This window comes from Microtus ochrogaster, chromosome 6 (assembly GCF_000317375.1).
Source record: "Microtus ochrogaster isolate Prairie Vole_2 chromosome 6, MicOch1.0, whole genome shotgun sequence".
In the NCBI taxonomy this organism is placed as follows: domain Eukaryota; kingdom Metazoa; phylum Chordata; class Mammalia; order Rodentia; family Cricetidae; genus Microtus; species Microtus ochrogaster.
In genome coordinates this window covers 77043586-77061629 of record NC_022013.1, presented here as the reverse complement: position 1 = coordinate 77061629, position 18044 = coordinate 77043586, and the positions used below count along the sequence as shown (strand labels likewise).

General features: G+C 51.5%; 1 protein-coding gene across 4 annotated transcripts in view; it reads left to right on the top strand.

The window, feature by feature from the left end:
- Vash2 (vasohibin 2) overlaps positions 1-18044 on the top strand; it is a 35264-nt gene that overhangs the window by 14280 nt on the left and 2940 nt on the right. For all 4 annotated transcript variants that reach the window (XM_026779684.1, XM_026779685.1, XM_005348866.2 and 1 more), the window contains exons 4-7: positions 945-1001; positions 1659-1733; positions 8499-8880; positions 10460-10575. In XM_026779684.1, coding sequence (XP_026635485.1) covers positions 945-1001; positions 1659-1733; positions 8499-8880; positions 10460-10575 — 630 coding nt within the window. The remainder of the gene's footprint in view (positions 1-944; positions 1002-1658; positions 1734-8498; positions 8881-10459; positions 10576-18044) is intronic.

The following is an 18044-nucleotide window of genomic DNA, read 5'->3' as shown; positions in this document are numbered from 1 at the left end:
CCATCCACCCATCATCCATCCACCCATCATCCACCCATCCATCCACCCATCCATCCACCCATCTCTCCATCCACTCATCCACTCATCCACTCATCCATCCATCCACCCATCATCCACCCATCCATCCACCCATCATCCATCCATCTTTCCACTCATTCTCCCATCTATCTCCCTACTCACCCGTTTACCTTTCTTCCATCATCCACCTGTCCTTCTGCCCATCCATTGTCCTCCTCTTCTATCCATCTCACCTTCCATTTGTCCTTCTGTGCATCTACTTTCTCTTTCCTTTCTATCCTTCACTTGCTTATCCACTGAGCTGCCCGCTCATCAGTCAGTTCATTTACTTATTCCCATTTAATAACATTTGCTAAACCTGTGCATGTTGAGCTTCTTCTAGGCTTTATGGGTGATCCAAAGATAATAAAAGAATGATCCCAACTCTCAAGGGCTTCTAGTCTAGCATATGACTTAGACATGTGCTCAAGTAACTGGGACACAGGGCAGACTAAAATGAGGTACTATCAAAAGTGCATCTAGGCTCAGTTAGGAATATTTTTGGCTGGAGAGATGGTCAGCAGTAAGAGCACTGGCTTCTCTTCCAGAGGGTCCTGAGTCCAATTCCCAACAACCACATGGTGGCTCACAACCATCTGTAGAAGGATCTGATGCCCTCTTCTGGCATAAAGATATGCAGATAGAGCACTCATATACATAAAATAAATAAATAAATCTTTAAAATAAAAAGAGGAAGAAGAAAAAGAGAAGAAATTAGGTTTCCAGAGCTACATGGTGAGAAGTCACAGGCTTGTTGGTCCCCTGGCCACTGGCTAGAAAAGCGACTACTCCCTTATCCCCTTGAGAAATGGGAGTCAGTGCGGCTCTCCGCTGGGTGACCAGGGCTTTGGAACGTTCGTCACTTTGCCTTTACATGTTTCACACAGATACAATCACACAGGGACCCAGTTCTTTGAAATCAGGAAAATGAGACCTCTGAGCGGGTAAGTGCTGCGTTCTCTCCTGTGGGAGAGCCACCACAGGTCTCCCAACCTCTGTCCTGTCTCCTAGGGCTCAGGATTCTGGTCTGCAGAGGGTGGAGGTGCAGTGCCCCAGGGCCAGACTGTGGGTGGAGCTGAGGACTAGCCGCTCTTGGCGGCTAAATTGGGAGATCAGGACTGACTCTCAGGCCAGGTGTGCTACCCACATCTTTAATCCCAGCACGTGGGAGGCAAGTGGATCTCTGGGTTTGAGACTGGCCTGGGCATACCAAGTTCTGGGCCAGCAGGGCTACATAGTGAGACCCTAACTCAAAACACACAGACCAGACAGACCAGGATGGCAGAGGCCTGAAAACTCACTCATGAGGCCTGTCTTACTTGTCCTTTGAGGCCCGGCCTCCAGACTGGGAGGATGTTGTGAGGTATAACATGGCCCTCTCTGAGGTAACTGGGAGGAGCCTGTGGACCTGAGGATCTTAGTTCTGTCAAGTGCACGTGTGTTTAGGGGTCTTCCTGGGGAATTGAGTTGTTACTTTTCTATTTAGATTTCTGTATGGTGCCTAGTGAGGAGACAGGCATACCGACAAACTGATGAACTGACGGACCGTCACTGCATAAATGCCTAAGTCCTGAGGTCTTCTGTTGTGTTCTGTCCCACAGGTTAATGGAAACGGCGAAAGAGATGACCCGAGAGTCCTTGCCTATCAAATGCCTTGAGGCAGTCATTCTGGGCATGTATCCTTTGAGCTTTGTGTGGTCACTGTGACCCTGTTCTGGGGCTAGTTGTGTCTTTGGTGTCCTTATAGAAAAAGGTCAGACACCCGTGGTACTTCCCTCAATTTGACCTGGCTGGAGTTGAACAAAATCGATGCTTGGCTCCTTGGGCTGGCGTTTATCCTACCTGTTCTCTATGGAGCAGTCGGGCCAGTGACTGTAGATTCAGTGGTCACAAGGAGAATTCAGGTTCAGATTGTACGTGTGCGGCTCTCTCCTGCTCTCTCCTGACACTGTCGTAAGAGTTAAACACCGAAATGGAGTTAAAGCAAGGCCTAGAGGGCCAATATCCAAACCCATCACCACGGGAAGTGTGAGAGCGGACTGCAGAAAAGAGCAGGTGCTGGCGGTGTGTCGCGGGAACCCAGTGGGCGCAGGGGCTGGTCTCGTGCTGGTCTCTTGTGCATCATCATTTGCACCACAGTCTTGGCTCTTTTCCCGTGGGAGGAATTTCATCCAGAAACTCTGTGATGACCCTGACTGATGGCAGTGGCAACTGAACAGAACCAGATGAGAGCCAGGGAACTGCTGGAGCCCGTGGGGTAGTGGGCCGAGAGGACCGTGGCCAGGTGTCGGGTTAATAGTCGGCCCCAGGAGAAGGCTGTTGGCTTCTTGAGTGCAGCGCTAAGTGGCTTTCAATCTTCTGAAGCTGAAGACTGACGTGGTCTCATGCCTGGGTGTTCCATTTAGAGTAGCTTCCAGAAAGACGGGACAGTGGAGGCAGCTGGACCGGACCGACAGAGCTCTTTTTGGTCTTGCAGGAGGGAATGGTGAGACTTGGACCACGACCTTGGCAGCAGGACCGGGTTGGGCGAGGTAGTTTCCAGAGCTGCCAGGAGATAGAGTGTACAGGACGGGAAACCAGCCAGACATAGGAGCTGACAGGGAATCAGCTAATACAGGCTTCCCATTAGGCCACAGACGGGGAAGACGCGTGTGAAGAATCGAGTGACGGGAGTGTACCGTATCTGTGCACTGGGACAGAAGCAGGGAAGGCTGGGGGGAGGGGCCTGCAGGTGTCTAGGCCATAGCTCTGTGGATCCCTCCATTTCTGTCCTGCATGACGATGCCACGGCCCAGGGGAAGGACTTCAAAGGGAGGCTCCAACTGTAGGACATGGGGTCAAATGTGGACTGATTGGATTTGAAGCATGGAATCTGGGCTGTTGGGGATGGAATATTTGGAGGGTTGGGTTTTTGAGGGGGTGGAGCGATGCTCAACAAAACACAGTTTGGGTGGTGTGAATGTTGGGGAGACGGGAGGAGGAAAAAGTGGCCGAGGATGAAGCTCAAAATTCTTTTATCTAGATGGACACAAGGAACCAGCGAGGGAGGCTGTGTTCAATGCCGTGACCAAAGCAACTTAGGGAAGAAAGGATTTATTTCTGTTAATGCTTCCTGATCCGAGTCCATCATTGAGGGAGGACAGGGCAGAAACCATGGAGGAATGCTACTTCCTTAAGCAGCCCAGACCTACCTGCCTAGAGATGATACAGACCAGAGTGGGCTGGGCCCTCCGCCGTCAATCATCAATCAGAACAATTCCTCACAGACATGGCCACAGGCTAGTCTGATGGAGGCAACTCGTGTTGAAGCTCCCTCATTCCGGATGATTCTAAATTGTGTCAGGTTGACAATAATATGCTGGGGTATATAGGTCACCTTGTCCTTTGCACGTTGTTAACCTGACACAATTTAGAGACTTGAGGAAACTCAGAGTTTGGCTGGGAACCGGAAAAGAGACAGCGGCCAGTGAAGGCGTGCTTCAGAATTAGATGGGGACAGGAGGATGGGCTAGTTTGTTTGGACTCTCGGACGTGTGGTGTATGCATGTTTGTGCGCTGGTATTCAGATGCACACACTATGTATGTGTGGATTCAGAGCTTAGCATTGGACACCTTTTTATCACTTTCCACCTGTGTGTGTGTGTGTGCATGCGTGCGTGTGTAAGGTGTGTTAAGTGTGGGTATGCAGATGCCACAGCTTGAGTGTGGCAGTCAGAGGACAGCCTCGGGTATCCGTCCTCACCTTCCACTTCGTTTGAGACAAAGTCTCTTCTAGGTCCATTGCAGTGTACAGCAAGTTATCTGGCTCTTAGGCTCCCAGGGATTCTCCTGCCCGCCTCATAGTGGAACTGATGGGGTTCTGATGCGATGGGCTCTACCTGCTCTGTGTAGGTTCTTAGGATTTGAACTCAGGTCCTCTGCATGTGCAATAAGAGTTTTAAACCACTGAGACACCCCCCCACCCCCACCAACAATCTACCTGACTTTCTGAGGCAGGGTCTCCCACAAACCTGGAGTGCTCTGTTTGGCTAGATTGGCTGAGCAAGCCCCTGGGACCCTCTGGCCTTGTGTCCCAGTTCTGGGGTTATAGCCTGACACACGCCACCACACCTGACTCTTACAGAGTGGAGATCTGAACTCGGGTCCTCGCACTTACACTTTGACAAGACAGGATTTCTCTGTCTACTCTCCTAGAACTTGCTCTGTAGACCAGGCTGGCCTTGAACTCACAGAGACCGCCTGCCTCCATCTCCCAAGTGCTGGGATTAAAGGCATGCACCATCACCACCGGACTGTACAGCAAGTACTTTAACAACTAAACCATCTCTTCGACTCCTCTTGTGCCTTTTTGTTTTGTTTTTGCTCTTTGCTGGAGACCAAACTCAGAGCCTCGCACAGACTAGCCCGGCACTTTAGCCGAGCTAGACCTCTGTCCCCAGGTTCTCGTGTTGTCATGTGTATGTCTTTTGTGTGTATATTGCTGGGTATGAAAGCATGGGCTCCGCACCCGCCACTGCATGTTTCTACGGGACAGGGAGCTTCTGTGCCTCTCGACCACTTGCAGGGCACACAGGGGTCTGACCTGAAGTACGGCTGTCCATCTGTGCCTTAGTTAGCATTTGGAAAATGAGAAGTTGGGTCTTTCAGAAGCCTCTCCCAGATCTCCCTGCTCGTCTTGTAAAGGGAAGGCACAGAGAGTCTAGCAGGATGTCAGGCTTAGGGGCCAACAGGACTAGCAAGACTGGGCCACGGTTGTAAGCGGAACACCTTGCTGGTAGAGGCCGGCAGAGGACACAGGCCAGACACTGAGGAGCATAGCTCAGCTGCTCTGACACCTGCTGAGTGTGCTGGGTATGTAGGCCACCTTGTCCTTTGCACACATCTGAGCATCATTGTCCCTGGAATTACCCAGAAGCCCCGGGGCTTGCAGAGAATAGATCTAGGACCCCGCCAGGCAGTGCTCTTGGTTTTGCTTTGTTCTTACCTTTGTGGCATTTCAGAGCCGAGCAAGGCAGGTGGCGAGTGTGGGAGGCTGCCTGTCACGCTATCCTCGGGGAAACCGGACTCTTGGCACAGACCTCCATCCGCAGTTAAAACAGTTCTGTCTTTGCTCTGTGTCAGCGTTCCACTGTCCCGCTTTCCCCTCGGGACGGGAAGAGTAATTCAGGTCATGGTCAGTGTCTCCCAGAGTTCCCCACTGTCCTGGGAAACAAGGTCTCCTTGACAACCGGGAAGCTGGTAGGTTTGGTGACTTCAGGCCACTTGTCCTTCTTTTCTCTCCAGTGTGTGGGGTGAATGTGCATGTGGAGGCCAGGGGACAGCTTTGGCTGTGGTGGCTCAGGCGCCACCCACCTCTTTATATTAGTTATTTATCTATGGAGGCAGGGTCTCCCGGTGGCCTTGAACTCATCAAGTTAGCTAAGCTGGCTGGCCAGTAAGCCCCACAGATCTACCTGTTTCTACTTTCCCGCCAGGGGTTACAAACCTGGGTTCTGGGTCTTGAACAAGTGCTTTACAAGCTAAGCTCTCTCAGCATGTGTGTTAAGTCTTCACTTCAGCCTGAAGTTCAGGAACCCTTCCTGGACGGCCACTTTGTACCTTGCTAACTAACGTGTGTCCTCACTTTCCTATGTGTGCCAGACATGGATCTTAGGTTCCAGGTTCTTTTTGAATTTGGCAGATGTTTGGAGAAATGGCTCCTGTGCCGAGCCTCGCTGGGGGGATTGTGCTGCTGGCTGGTCAGGTCCCACACCTCCTAGTCCCTCCCAAACAGCTTCACCAACTGGGGACCAACCAAATACATGAGCCTGGGGTCCATTCTCTTTCAAACCACCATGCTGTCTAAACACTCGGCTTCTTAAGGAAGAATATATGCGCTAAGGACTGTGGTTTCCACTGTGTTTTCTGGACAGGGTTTTACTAAGGAGCCCTGGATGGCCTTTAGCTCAGAGCTCTGTCTGTCTCTACCTCTCAAACCTGGGATTAAAGGTGTGTGTCACCGTACCCGGCTCCTGTGTACCTCTGTTATGGCTTCAAGATGTGTCCTTCAAAAATGTCCAGGGGGGGGCTGGAGAGATGGCTCAGCGGTTAAGAGCATTGCCTGCTCTTCCAAAGGTCCTGAGTTCAGTTCCCAGCAACCACATGGTGGCTCACAGCCATCTGTAATGAGGCCTGCAGGAAGAATACTGTACACATAATAAACAAATAAATATTTAAAAAAAAATGTCCAGGGCCTCCTGATGGCCAGACAAGGACACTGAGATGACACAGAGGGTCGGTGATCAAGGGCCAAGTGACATTAGGACTTTGCTCAGGGACCAAAACAGTCCTAAGAATTGATACGTGGACATCTCTGCAGTAGAAGACAGGTTTACCCAGTTGGGCTGAGATATGACATCACATCAGGGAACATGTGATTAAGACAGATTCTTTTAAAAATATTTATCTGGAGGGAAGATGCTGCATGCAGTACATGCAACATGCACGTGTGTGGAGGTCATGCATGTGTGTGGAGGTCAGAGGACAACTTGCAGGGTCAGTTCTTTCTTTTCATCATATTGCACTCTGGAGATGAATTTCGGGTCGTCTGGCTTGGTGGCAGGTGCCTTTTCCTGCGGAGGCATGTCAGCTGTCTGCAGAATGAGGACAGAGAACTGTGCCTACACCTGACCTCACCATCCCGCAGTACCATGTCATTCACCTTAGAAGCATTCCGGTCCCCTGGGCATTCTACCAAGGAGAATGACCAACAGAGTTTCTAGGAGAGTTAGATCGAGGGCTGTGAGATCTAACCGGGAATGGTGTGGAATTTCTAGAGGGGCTTGAAAGTGGGGCACCTCTTGCTTAGCCATCCAGGGCCAGGAGTAGGGTGTTAATTCAAGCTACTCCTCTGCAATTATTGGTCAAAGCCAACACTGTAGTGGCTGGAGAAGGCAGCTCTGTTGGTAAGTGCTCGCTGAGTTTGCTCGCCCAGGACCAGTGTTAAAACAAACCCCAGGTGTTGAGGCCTGCTCTTGTGATCCCAGTTCTGGGGAGGCAGAGGCAGGAGAATCCCCAGGTCTCTCTGGCCAAGCAGTTTACCTTAGTGATTGAGTTCCAGGACAGGATATCCTGTCTCGAAAAGTAAGGACAGCAGAGGAACACCAAAGGGGACTTCTGACACACACACGCACACACGCACACACACACCCCTAAAGTCATGGTAAGAGGCTGCCACTAAGTCACTACAGACCAGTAAGCTGGGAGAGCCAAGATGTGCCATGTGAGTTGGGACTAAGATGGGACTTGGCACTGCGGGTAACAGTTTTCTACAAGGTAGCACAGGCTGTTGGCACAGGTATGCCAGGTGTGATGGGAGTGGCTAAGTGTCACAAATGTGACTCCTTCCAACTCCTTTCTGTCCCCCACTCTCCAGTTACCAGCCAGCCTTGGCCTTCCATTGCTGTCTCTGGTTTTCCTTTCTTGCCTGGCCCACCACAGAGGCCCTCAGATCCTGCCTACTTCACACAATCTTACTGTGTTTGTTTAGGTTTTCATACAGGGTTTCTCTTTGTAACCCTGGCTGTCCTGGAGCTCCCTCTGTAGACCAGGCTGGCCTCAAGCTCATGGAAATTGGCCTGCCTTTGCTTCCCAGGTCATGGGATTATCTGTGTGCGCCACTACCGCTGCCCGGCCTGACTGTGTTTAAAAACACACTTGGCTGGGGAAACCTGCTCAGGAAATTGCTACATAAGCATGAAGACCCGAGTTCAGATCTCCTGAATCACATGAGAACAAACGGTGGTAATGCGTGCTTTGATCCCCAACACTAGAAGGCTGAGACAGGAGAATCTTGGGATTTGCTGGCCAGCCTGACAAGTGAAATGGTGAGCTTCAGGTTTAGTGAGCGATCTGTCTCCAAAAATAAGGTGGAGACCAACCGAGGAAAGACATCCCATGTGCAGCTCTGGCCCTCAGGGTGTACCCTCATGGTTAAGTATGCCTGTATTCACATGCACACACGCATGTGTACACACCTACAAACAAGTAAATAGAAACATCTTGAATAGCTCCATGGGCCTATGGGAAGCCAGGCAAGGAAAGGGGGGCCTGGTTAGTTTGTTTTGCATTTAACTACTGAGGACGGCAACTTTTCTCTCTATTCCATACTCATTGAGTACCCAGAGAATCTGGAAAGGTTAGTTAGATACTGAGACGGGGATGGACTCACTGGCCCCAAGAATAAGTGTCTCATCCTGGGAAGCCATGCTCTCTAAAAATCATGTTTCTCTGTGGAGTCCTGACTGTGCTGGAACTCGCTCTGTAGACGATGCTGGCCTCGAACTCACAGAGAGGCACTGTCTCTGCCTCCCGAGTACTGAGATTAAAGGCATGTGCCACCACCACCTGGCACTCTCTGAAATCTTCAGGCCCCTGCCTCTTCCTTGACTCCACTTGTCTAGATATTTAACCAACGGGCAGCCTTCCATCGAGCGCTTCCCCATCAGCTTTAAAACCTATTTCTCAGGGAACTACTTTCACCATGTCGTGCTGGGGATTTATTGCAACGGTTACTACGGCTCACTGGGCATGAGCCGAAGGGCTGAGCTGATGGACAAGCCGCTGACCTTTCGGACTCTGAGCGACCTTGTCTTCGACTTTGAAGACTCCTACAAGAAATACCTACACACGGTCAAGAAGGTCAAGATTGGGCTGTACGTCCCCCATGAGCCTCACAGCTTCCAGCCCATTGAGTGGAAGCAGCTGGTCCTCAACGTCTCAAAGATGCTGAGGGCCGACATACGGAAGGAGCTGGAGAAGTACGCCAGGGACATGCGGATGAAGGTGAGCACCGGGACCAGTGTGTGGTGTGTGTGAGCGTTCTTCCCGTCTGTACCCATTCCTTTACACATGGGACAAAATGCCTGACCCCGAAATACGGGAAAGAGGGAAGGAGCGTGTATTTCCGTTCACGGTTCGAGGGTACTCTCTCTCCATCATGGGAGACACTAGAGCCGTAGGAACCTGAAGCAACTGTGGCCACAGCTGGGGCTCAGGTCACATCCTCCGTTTTATTCACTTTGCTGTCAGCCCATGGAATGGCGCTGTCTGCAGTGTGTGGTTCCCGCCTCAATTCATCCAGCCTAGGAACGTCCTCACAGACATGGTCAGAGAGTGGCTTCCCCTGGGAGATTCCTAAATCCCATCAAACTGAGACTCGGGATTTAACAAGCACAGTATCTCTTGCTTTTGCTAAATGGCAGGAAGGTTTTCTTGCTGAGTGGCCACTCTGTAAAAACAAGCCCTCTGCATCCTCTTTTGATCGGACAGCTAGACTGTGTGCCTGTGATGCGTCCTGCTCCTTGTGCCTGTGAATTCTATACCCTCAGTTTCAACCAACTCTGGGTCGAGGATAATATGAAAAAAAGTTGCAGCTGTGCTGAATATATATAGTTTATTATTATTATTATTATTCCCTAAATAGCACATAGTTGAACAATTGTTATGTCTTAGGCATTACAGGTCATTCAAATTGAGATCAACGTTCACAGGAGGTTGCAGACATAAGGGACTTGAATACTTATGGATTTTGGTGTCCCTTTGCGGCCCTATAACCAATTCCCAAAAAATGTCCCTGAGGGGCAAATTTGTTTCATAAATGAGAGCTGAAACCACCTTAGATGTTACAAACTAAGTGGTGTCTCTCCCCTTAATTCCTTCTGTGAACTAACATCCAAAAAGAAGAGGCCAGCTCTGTTGCTCAGGTGCTGTGCCTGGAACAGAGGGACTTCTCAGGCTGAGATGGTCACCCTGCTTATGGTCTGTTTCAGAGTCACGCTGGGTCTGTTTGGCCTGCGTTGCTGGGTCTTGGACATCAGGTTCTAAGCTGGTGTCAGAGTGGTCAAGAGGGGCATTCACTGTGCTGAGCTTGGGTCCCTGACACTCAGTCTCTACTCTCTACTCTGTCAGCTCACTCCTAGTGACAGTACACCCGCTTGTCCCTGTCCCTCCGGGGCCTGTGGGTCACTAGGAGAAAGTGGCTATTCTGAGTCAGGTGTGTTTACCTTCAGTCTTCAGGAGCTGGGATGGTGATACTGGTAAATTAAAGACCATTCTGTGCCTGAATGTGGGAAGGGGAGTCAGCAGAAGCTGGTTTCCGGGTGCCATGGAGGAGACTTTGCCTTCCAGGGTGAAAGTCTTCCAGGAGGCTGAGGGGCTGGGCTTGGTTCCCTCCCTCCACAGAGAACGGAATGAAGTGGCTGTCCTTGTCACTCTCCAGTCCCCTTTTCTTTTTCCAGGGTAGAATGTGAGGAACGTCCATCCTGGATAGGCTGGGGTTGGGGTGTTGTGCTGTTGGAAGGTGAGAGGTGGGGGTCCTTAGGATCCAGTGTGGCTAACTAACACTAACTCCTATCTTCTTCAGATCCTGAAACCTGCCAGTGCCCACTCTCCAACTCAAGTGAGAAGCCGGGGAAAATCCCTGTCTCCCCGAAGGAGGCAAGCAAGTCCCCCAAGGAGGCTCGGCAGGCGAGACAAGTCGTGAGTGCTATTTTCCCTTCCGGGGCACACACATTTGCAGGGGTCTCCAGACCTGTGGGGATAAGCCGAGTCCCCTCGGAGAGGACTGTCCCCGTTCAGAGGTCATGCTGGGCAAGGTGCTATGGTGCATGCCAGCTCCAGGGTGGCAATCAGCTGAGAATGAGTTGAAAATAGAGCCAGAGGGGAAGGACCCTGGAAACAGAACCAGGGAGCCTAGATCTGGCATAAGCTTAGCTACGTAGGAGCTTACCACCGTGGCATTTCTTGTGACCGTCCTGGCTGTTTGAGTCTGTCAGCACAGACCTGCATTCCTCTGTGCCCAGCAGGGTGTGGGCACTGTGAACCTTGTGGTGCAGGAGAGCTTCCAGGCTCCTCTTCCCTGGCTGACTCTACGCTAGGCTGGTAATGCTGCAGCTCTTTCTGAGGTCAAATGACTCACATAAAACATGCCAGTTGAGCTGCTCAGAGTCCCCGGCGCTGACCTGCTAGCAAGCCCTCAGGCCACGGCACACTGAAAATTCGCTGTTTGCTGAAATAATGGCAGCGGGTTGTCACTGCAGCCACTCGCGCACGCTGGGGACAGGGGTTAGGAGTCTTGGTTGAGTCCCTGCTTAGTCACACAGTAGCCACGTAGCCAAGCAGACCCTGGTCCTGAGGGAGTTACGGTTTGCATATGTAAGAGGCTAAGAAGTCTCCCGGCTTCGCTGAAGGGTTCTGATTAGATCACGTGGTGGGTGTGGCCTGTTAGTGGTAAACTGCTTTCCCTGAAGGACTTTCCGGCCAGCATGTCCATTTCACAGGCTCTGCGGGGAATGTTGGAGTTTGCTATCTTAGTCCTAAGTCCTGTGGCTGGTCAGTAGGAAGCCAACACAACCCCCTGGACTAAGGAGGTGGCAGGAGCAAGGGATGGTTGTGTTTGAGTGACGAGACAGAGCAGGGTTTCCAGTTCCAAAGAAGGCTCCTGTGCTTCGTCCAGCTGTCCGCCCCAGATTTCGCATGGACGGCTAGCAGAGGCTTGCTGAAGTGACAGGTGGCCTGGGAACGGGGAGTCCAGGGCCTCTACAGTGAGGGAGGCTGACATGGGGTGCTCCAGAGAGAGAGGCTAACATCAGGGTGCTCCAGCATAGGCCCATTCTTACAGAGAACCAAATGGCTTCTCACCTTTCAGCTGTGGTCTCCTGATGACCCTAGTCTTTCCCTTGCCAGCCTCTGACCTTGACACCAACCTCTCACCATGCCGACCTCTGACCTTGACACCATCCTCACCATGCCGACCTCTGACCTTGACATCATCCTCACCAGGCCGACCTCTGACCTTGACACCATCCTCACTGACCTAAGCTCTTTCTCTCTGACTCAATCATCCATTTCTGCTACACTGCACTCTCGGAACTGTGAGCAGAGAAACCCTCCTGAGGGGTCAGTGACAGGCCCAGCAGCAGAAGGGAAAGTCCTGCCATCTGATCTATTGCCCTCTCTGTCCATAAGGAAACAGCCATTAATTCCTTTGGAGCTCCCCATGAGCAGCAGGGGTTGAGCTGCCCACAGGGGGCGCTCTTCCCTCCAGAGCCTGAACCAGTACACAGGAAAAGCGCCTCCTGCTGGTCAATGGGTCTCTGCACAGACGGGCAGCCATTGGCACCCCAGCACTTGTGGGTCAATGGTTTTGGTTGGGTTGTTGCACCTAGATCTACAGGAACTTAGTGAGGTCAGGGGTGTGGGACATTAACTGCCAAGGGACAGAGCAGGGTAGCAATCAGGATGAGGTCAAAGGTCTGATGGTGACTGTTTGATGTGGAAGACAGAGGCAACTGTTGAGACTGTGGGTTCTGAAGTGCTTCTCAGGCTTCTGGAGTGAGTGGTTTTTGGTTTTTTGTTTTTTTTAGTTTTTTCCGAGACAGGGTTTCTCTGTAGCTTTGGAGCCTGTCCTGGAACTAGCTCTGTAGACCAGGCTGGTCTCGAACTCACAGAGATCCGCCTGCCTCTGCCTCCCGAGTGCTGGGATTAAAGGCGTGCGCCACCATCGCCCGGCTGGAGTGAGTGTTTTAAAAAAAATACTGATAATAGGGCATGAGGACAGATTTAAAATCGGAGGCATCTAGCCAGGCAGTGGCACACGCGACCTTTTTAATCCCAGTACTTGGGAGACAGAGGTAGAAGAAGAGGGGATCTCTGACGTCAGCCTGGTCTACAGAACTAGTTCCAGGACAGCCGGAGCTACAGGAAGAAACCCAGCTTGAAAAAAACAAAAACAAACTTGGAGACATCTACGCAGAAGTGACCCGGAGCAGGAAAACAAAATGAGAGAAAAGGGAATGAGCAGCTCTGGGAAGGACAGGGAGAGGAGAGTCGGGAGGAGATGAGGAAGGGATGGGTACGGGACAGTCCTGTTGCTCTTTTCACTGGTGACAGGGTGAGGTAGCCACCCCTTCCCTGCCCTACTCTGGGAACGAATCCACTGACCTCCTCCCGGTGCGCCAGAATGGGAACAGGGAGTGGTTCCCCAGGTCAGGAGGGGGGTTCTCTTTTGCTAGTCTCCTCCCTTCAAACCCCACAGCTTGATTCAGTCCTAGTATTGGGAGCTTTGGGGAAACCGAGGTCCAGCGGCAAAAATGTAAAGTCAAAAACAGGGTGGGCAGTGAGGTCCAGGGAAGAGCAGACCCTGAGGAGGTTGGGGGCGGGGGAGGGGACTCAGGGTCTTTGGAGAACAGTGTGATTGGGGGTACGCAGAATGAACCCTGAGCTGAGATCCAGGGACCAGATTCCTAGCCCAGTGAAGGAGCTTTCCTTCCTGTGAGAGGAGAGGGGAATTAGCGAGGATTCTTTGAATATCGTGTTCCCTCTGGGTTTTTTCCTTGCAGAATTGAAGAGAACCACACTATCTTTTTCTTTTTTTTTTTTTTTTTTTTTTTTTTTTTTTTTTTTTTTTTTTTTTTGCTTTTTCGAGACAGGGTTTCTCTGTGGCTTTGGAGCCTGTCCTGGAACTAGCTCTTGTAGACCAGGCTGGTCTCGAACTCACAGAGATCCGCCTGCCTCTGCCTCCCAAGTGCTGGGATTAAAGGCGTCTGCCACCATCGCCCGGCCTGAGAACCACACTATCTTTGGAGACAAGGTGGAAATAACCAGAAGGAAGAGGTGAAGGTTCAAAATAAAGTGATGAACTCAGGAAGCAGGGTTTTGGGGGAGCCAGGGTCAGAGTGATGGGATGTGGCGGTGAGGGCTCAGAGGTAGGGAGGATATGGATTCGGTTTGTGCCTCTGGTGGCCTTGTGCTGGGCAAAGGAAGCTGTGCTGTCGGGTGACAGTGAGAGAGAAAGCCATGGGCACAGACTGGACAGGGTCTAGGCTGCAGACATCACTGACAGGCAGGTCGTGGATCTCAGAGGGATCTTGTTCCAAACCGGAGTGGGGGAGCCACCCTCTCCTGGAGCTTCTGAACCAGCAGCTTTGGGATAAGCATCTCAGTTTTTCCTCTGACAAGTACTCAATTCTGTTGCTGGGGGCCGGGGTGCAGGGAGCACCCCAGAGCCGTTCAGCAGCGACCCACCTCCTGTACTTGATGAACCCAGGCAAAGGGTTCACATTAACAATCAACCCACCACGATAAAAGGGTTGAAGTCTAGTCACTGATACACACCCCAGACTTGTCCAGTCCTAGGGGGGCCACTGGTGTACACCCCAGGCTTGTCCAGTTCTGGTGAGTCATTTGTGTACACCCCAGACTTGCCCAGTTCTGGGGGGTCACTGGTGTACACCCCAGACTTGTCTAGTCCTGGGAGCTCAGGCCTCATTTAATTGGGCCTTGGGGTGCCCGCTGATTCACTCCGACCTTCCTTGCCCCAGACCCTAATCTCCACTACTTTGTCATGCAGCCAAGGCAAGCGGCCACGCCGGCGCCTTCACCTGCACCCGAGGAAGACAGCAGTTAGACAGCTACGGCTGTGAGTGAAGCCACTGGGTGCCAGGGCCCCGCTTGTCCTTACCCCTCCTGTCACACTACAGTGGCCTGAGAATGGAAAGACCATGAGGGGACAAGTCCATTATCATCCTACCAATGCCGCCCCCCCAGCCCCCGGGAGGCAGTCGCAGGCCAATATATTATAAACGTATCAAAGAAAAGGTGGGGTGGCTGTACCCAGCTCCCAAGGCCCCTGTATCACACCCATAGCCATGACCTTGCCTCCCAGGCTGAGCAGGTTCCCAGGAGCCTTTCATTAATGCTTCCCAGTGGGGTACGATTGGGAGGGATCCACAGCTAGGCCAGGTAGCCTTGGAGCAGCACGGTCATGGAGAGCCCTGCACCTGTGGGTGCACCTGTGGGTGCACCTGTGGGTGCCCGAGGACACTTTCACAGGCATAGGTCTCATAAGGTCATGGCTCTTCTCGGCATCAGAGATCCTGGCCACTTGGCTCTTGTCTGCATTTGGAGGCTGGCAGGAGCCTCCACAGGGCAGCTCTGGATGGAGGTGAGTGAGGAGGGAGAGCCTTTCCCCAGCTCCTCTCGGACCTGACTTCTGAGGGGCAGGATTGGGGAAGGGCTGGTGCTGCCATGCAGGAGAAGGGTGGGGGGGGACAGAAGCCAAAGACTGGAGAGGAGGGGAACCATGGAAACTCTGAGCCCACCCTCCCGGTGCTCACTTGTGCGTCTGCCATAGCCACAGGCTAGACCAGCACCCCTGGCTTCCAGACATATGTCCAAAAGAGGATCTTTTCTTCTGCCCATAGCTTTCTCCATGCAGGCTTGGTCCAGCTAGCTATTTTTGAAGGGACAGGTTTGACCATGCCGCAGTGACTTCACAGACCCTGGGCTCTCACTGAACCGGTGAGCATCAGGAAGGCTCCTGATTGACTGCAGTGCTATTATTTCAGCTTTACCTAAGGCCAGCGAGTCATTTCTACATAACACTGCATGCTCACAGTGGAAAGTAACCACAACGGGCAAGAGGCCCGTCAGCTGGGGTCAGCTGGGGCCCATAGATAGTTTTGGTGGCTCATGCCACTCCTCTCACAGCTGGAGCCACTTCTAGCTCTGCATTCCTTTTTGTCTTTGCACTTGCCTAAATAATCCCTGGAGGAGTGTCTGTGTCGCTGGGTTGAGCTGGGAGGATAACAGTGACTTCAGCAACCTCAATTAAGATCAAGTTTCTGCGGGGAGACGGCAGTCCCCTCCCCCAGCGGGTTCTTCCTCTCTGCTCCCCTCTGAGTGTTTCGATCTTCTTCTCATTACATTTATTTGTCAGACATATATACATGTGAAGGGCGGAGAACAACTTTTGGGTTTGTACCTTCCACCGTGTGGGTCCTATGTGTAGAATTTAGGTTGTCATGTGTAGTGCCTTTTCTTCCTGAGCCATCTTGCTGGTATTTCCCCTCCAAATGTTGGAAGCACCTTCTACACAGAAAGGTCAAGTTTCCCTCTCAACCCCACCCCTCCAGGGGTTCTTAAAGAGAACTGGGGGTGGAAATTGGGCTCTGTTTCAAAGCCCCTGTCATCTCAAACCAACCTGTTCCCAACTCTGGGGCTCAGTCCCTTCAGGCTCCATTCTGAGGTGTCCACAGTGACTTGTGAGTGGGCCGGCTCTAGAAGAGCAAGGTAGAAGTCAGGGGAGCCTGATGTGATTCATCAGTTGTCCCACGCTCTTGAGTGGTGGGAGCCAAGAAGATCACTTGTGTCCTCAAGTTCAAGACCAGCCTACACTATATATCGCGGAAATCTCTAGAAAAGAAAAAGTGCTATAGATATGCCCTAGTGTCTGCCGCACCAGCGTGAGTCCTGAGTTCAGATTCCTAATATTTGAGTCAAAATAAAAACATAAGGGGAGAAGTAATCGAGGAGCACACCAGGTCGGCCGGCGGCTGGCCTCCACATCCAGCGTACACTGTACACAAACACCTCCAGGGGGAAAAAAGACCAATCTTGTCTTCACTAAAGATCAGCTTCCCCAAAGGCCAGAGCAAACCTTTCTGTCCCCCTTTTTACCTGGTCATCCTCCTCTTTTTTTCTGCCATGTTTCTTTTTTTTCCCTTTCTCTTTCTTGAGCAACATTGTTCCTTTTAGTTAGGAGCCCATGAAGGGTCCTAAGGTAGATCCTGGAAGCCACTCCTGGAGGCTCGTAGGCAGTGGTTCTGTTTAAAGTTAGTTGATCTCTAGGGCGTGACTGGACCCTGAAGGCCAGGAGCTCATCGGCACAGTTGGGTGAAATCTGCACACGTGTTTCCATTTTTCCTGTGTTTATCATTGTGGGTGTCTCTGGAACCATGAGAAGAGACATAAAGATATTTGTGGACCCTTGCGGCACAGGTGATTTAGTCGGGTCAGGTAGAAAGTCAGGAGGGTTCTTGACCACCCACCGTGAAGTTGTTTCAGAGAGAATGATCATCGGTCAAGATGTTGGAATCTCTTAGTGGCTACTTGAGAGGCAAAAGCAGGAGGATTCCACATTCAGGGACTGCCTGGTAACTCATGGAAACTTCATCTCAAATACCAAGTGAAAGGGGAGTAGGGGCGGGTTTGGTGGCGTTCACCTGACAGAGAAGAATGACTTAGGATAGTCAAGCCCTTCTCAGAGAGAGAGTCTGACTGATGGAGTCTGCTGCTCAGTTTTAGTTGGGTGAGCTGGACTACTTTCTTGTCAAGAGGAAACGACTTGCTAGAAGAAAATCTTTCAAAGGCTTAAGGACTTTCTTATCCTTAAATTTTCACGTTTTAGCACTTCAGGTCAAGGTTCACTGTGCCCTTTGTCAGCCTCTTTGATGCTCTTAGGGAAGCGGAAGAAACCTGAAGTAACATCCTAAATCCCCACTTATAGTCTTGGGCCCATCAACCCAAGGTGACAAGGGGCTCATCAGAAAATGGAAACTGTCAGAATGTTTGCATAGTGTCATCCTGGAAAGCCGCCAGTCCCCTGAATGATTTCCCTGACACTCAGTGTTAAGTGTCGAGGGGTTTTACTGCCGGGTGCTTTAGGGGTTTCCTGGCAAAGATGCTTTGTCACTGAGTGATTTTCTGCCATGGCGGGTGGTTTCAGGTGAATTCTGAAAGATACACCTTTGAATCCTTTATTTTTACCCTGGCTGTTCTGGAACTCACTCTGTAGACTAGACTGGCCTCAAACTCAGAGATCCATCTGTCTGCTTCCCAAGTGCTGAGATTAAAGGCGTGGGCCACCACGGTGGCGATGCACTTTGATTTTCCACATTCAAGCCCAGAGTAGAAGCATCTCTCAAGGACTGGGAATGTCCATCAAAACCCAAGTCCCCTTGCGACCCAGGCTCACTGCTGCCAAAGAACTTTGACTTAGTCTAGACATGTATGTGGCTCTACGCTCCAGGCACAGCGCTGGGCACCTACCATCCGAGAACACAGCAGACCCAGACAGCGGGAGGGAAAGGTCAAGGCTACCCTGGGAAACAGAGTGAAAAAAAAAGTAGAGCCTGGTTAATTTTGCCATGTGTATTGGCAAGTTGTAT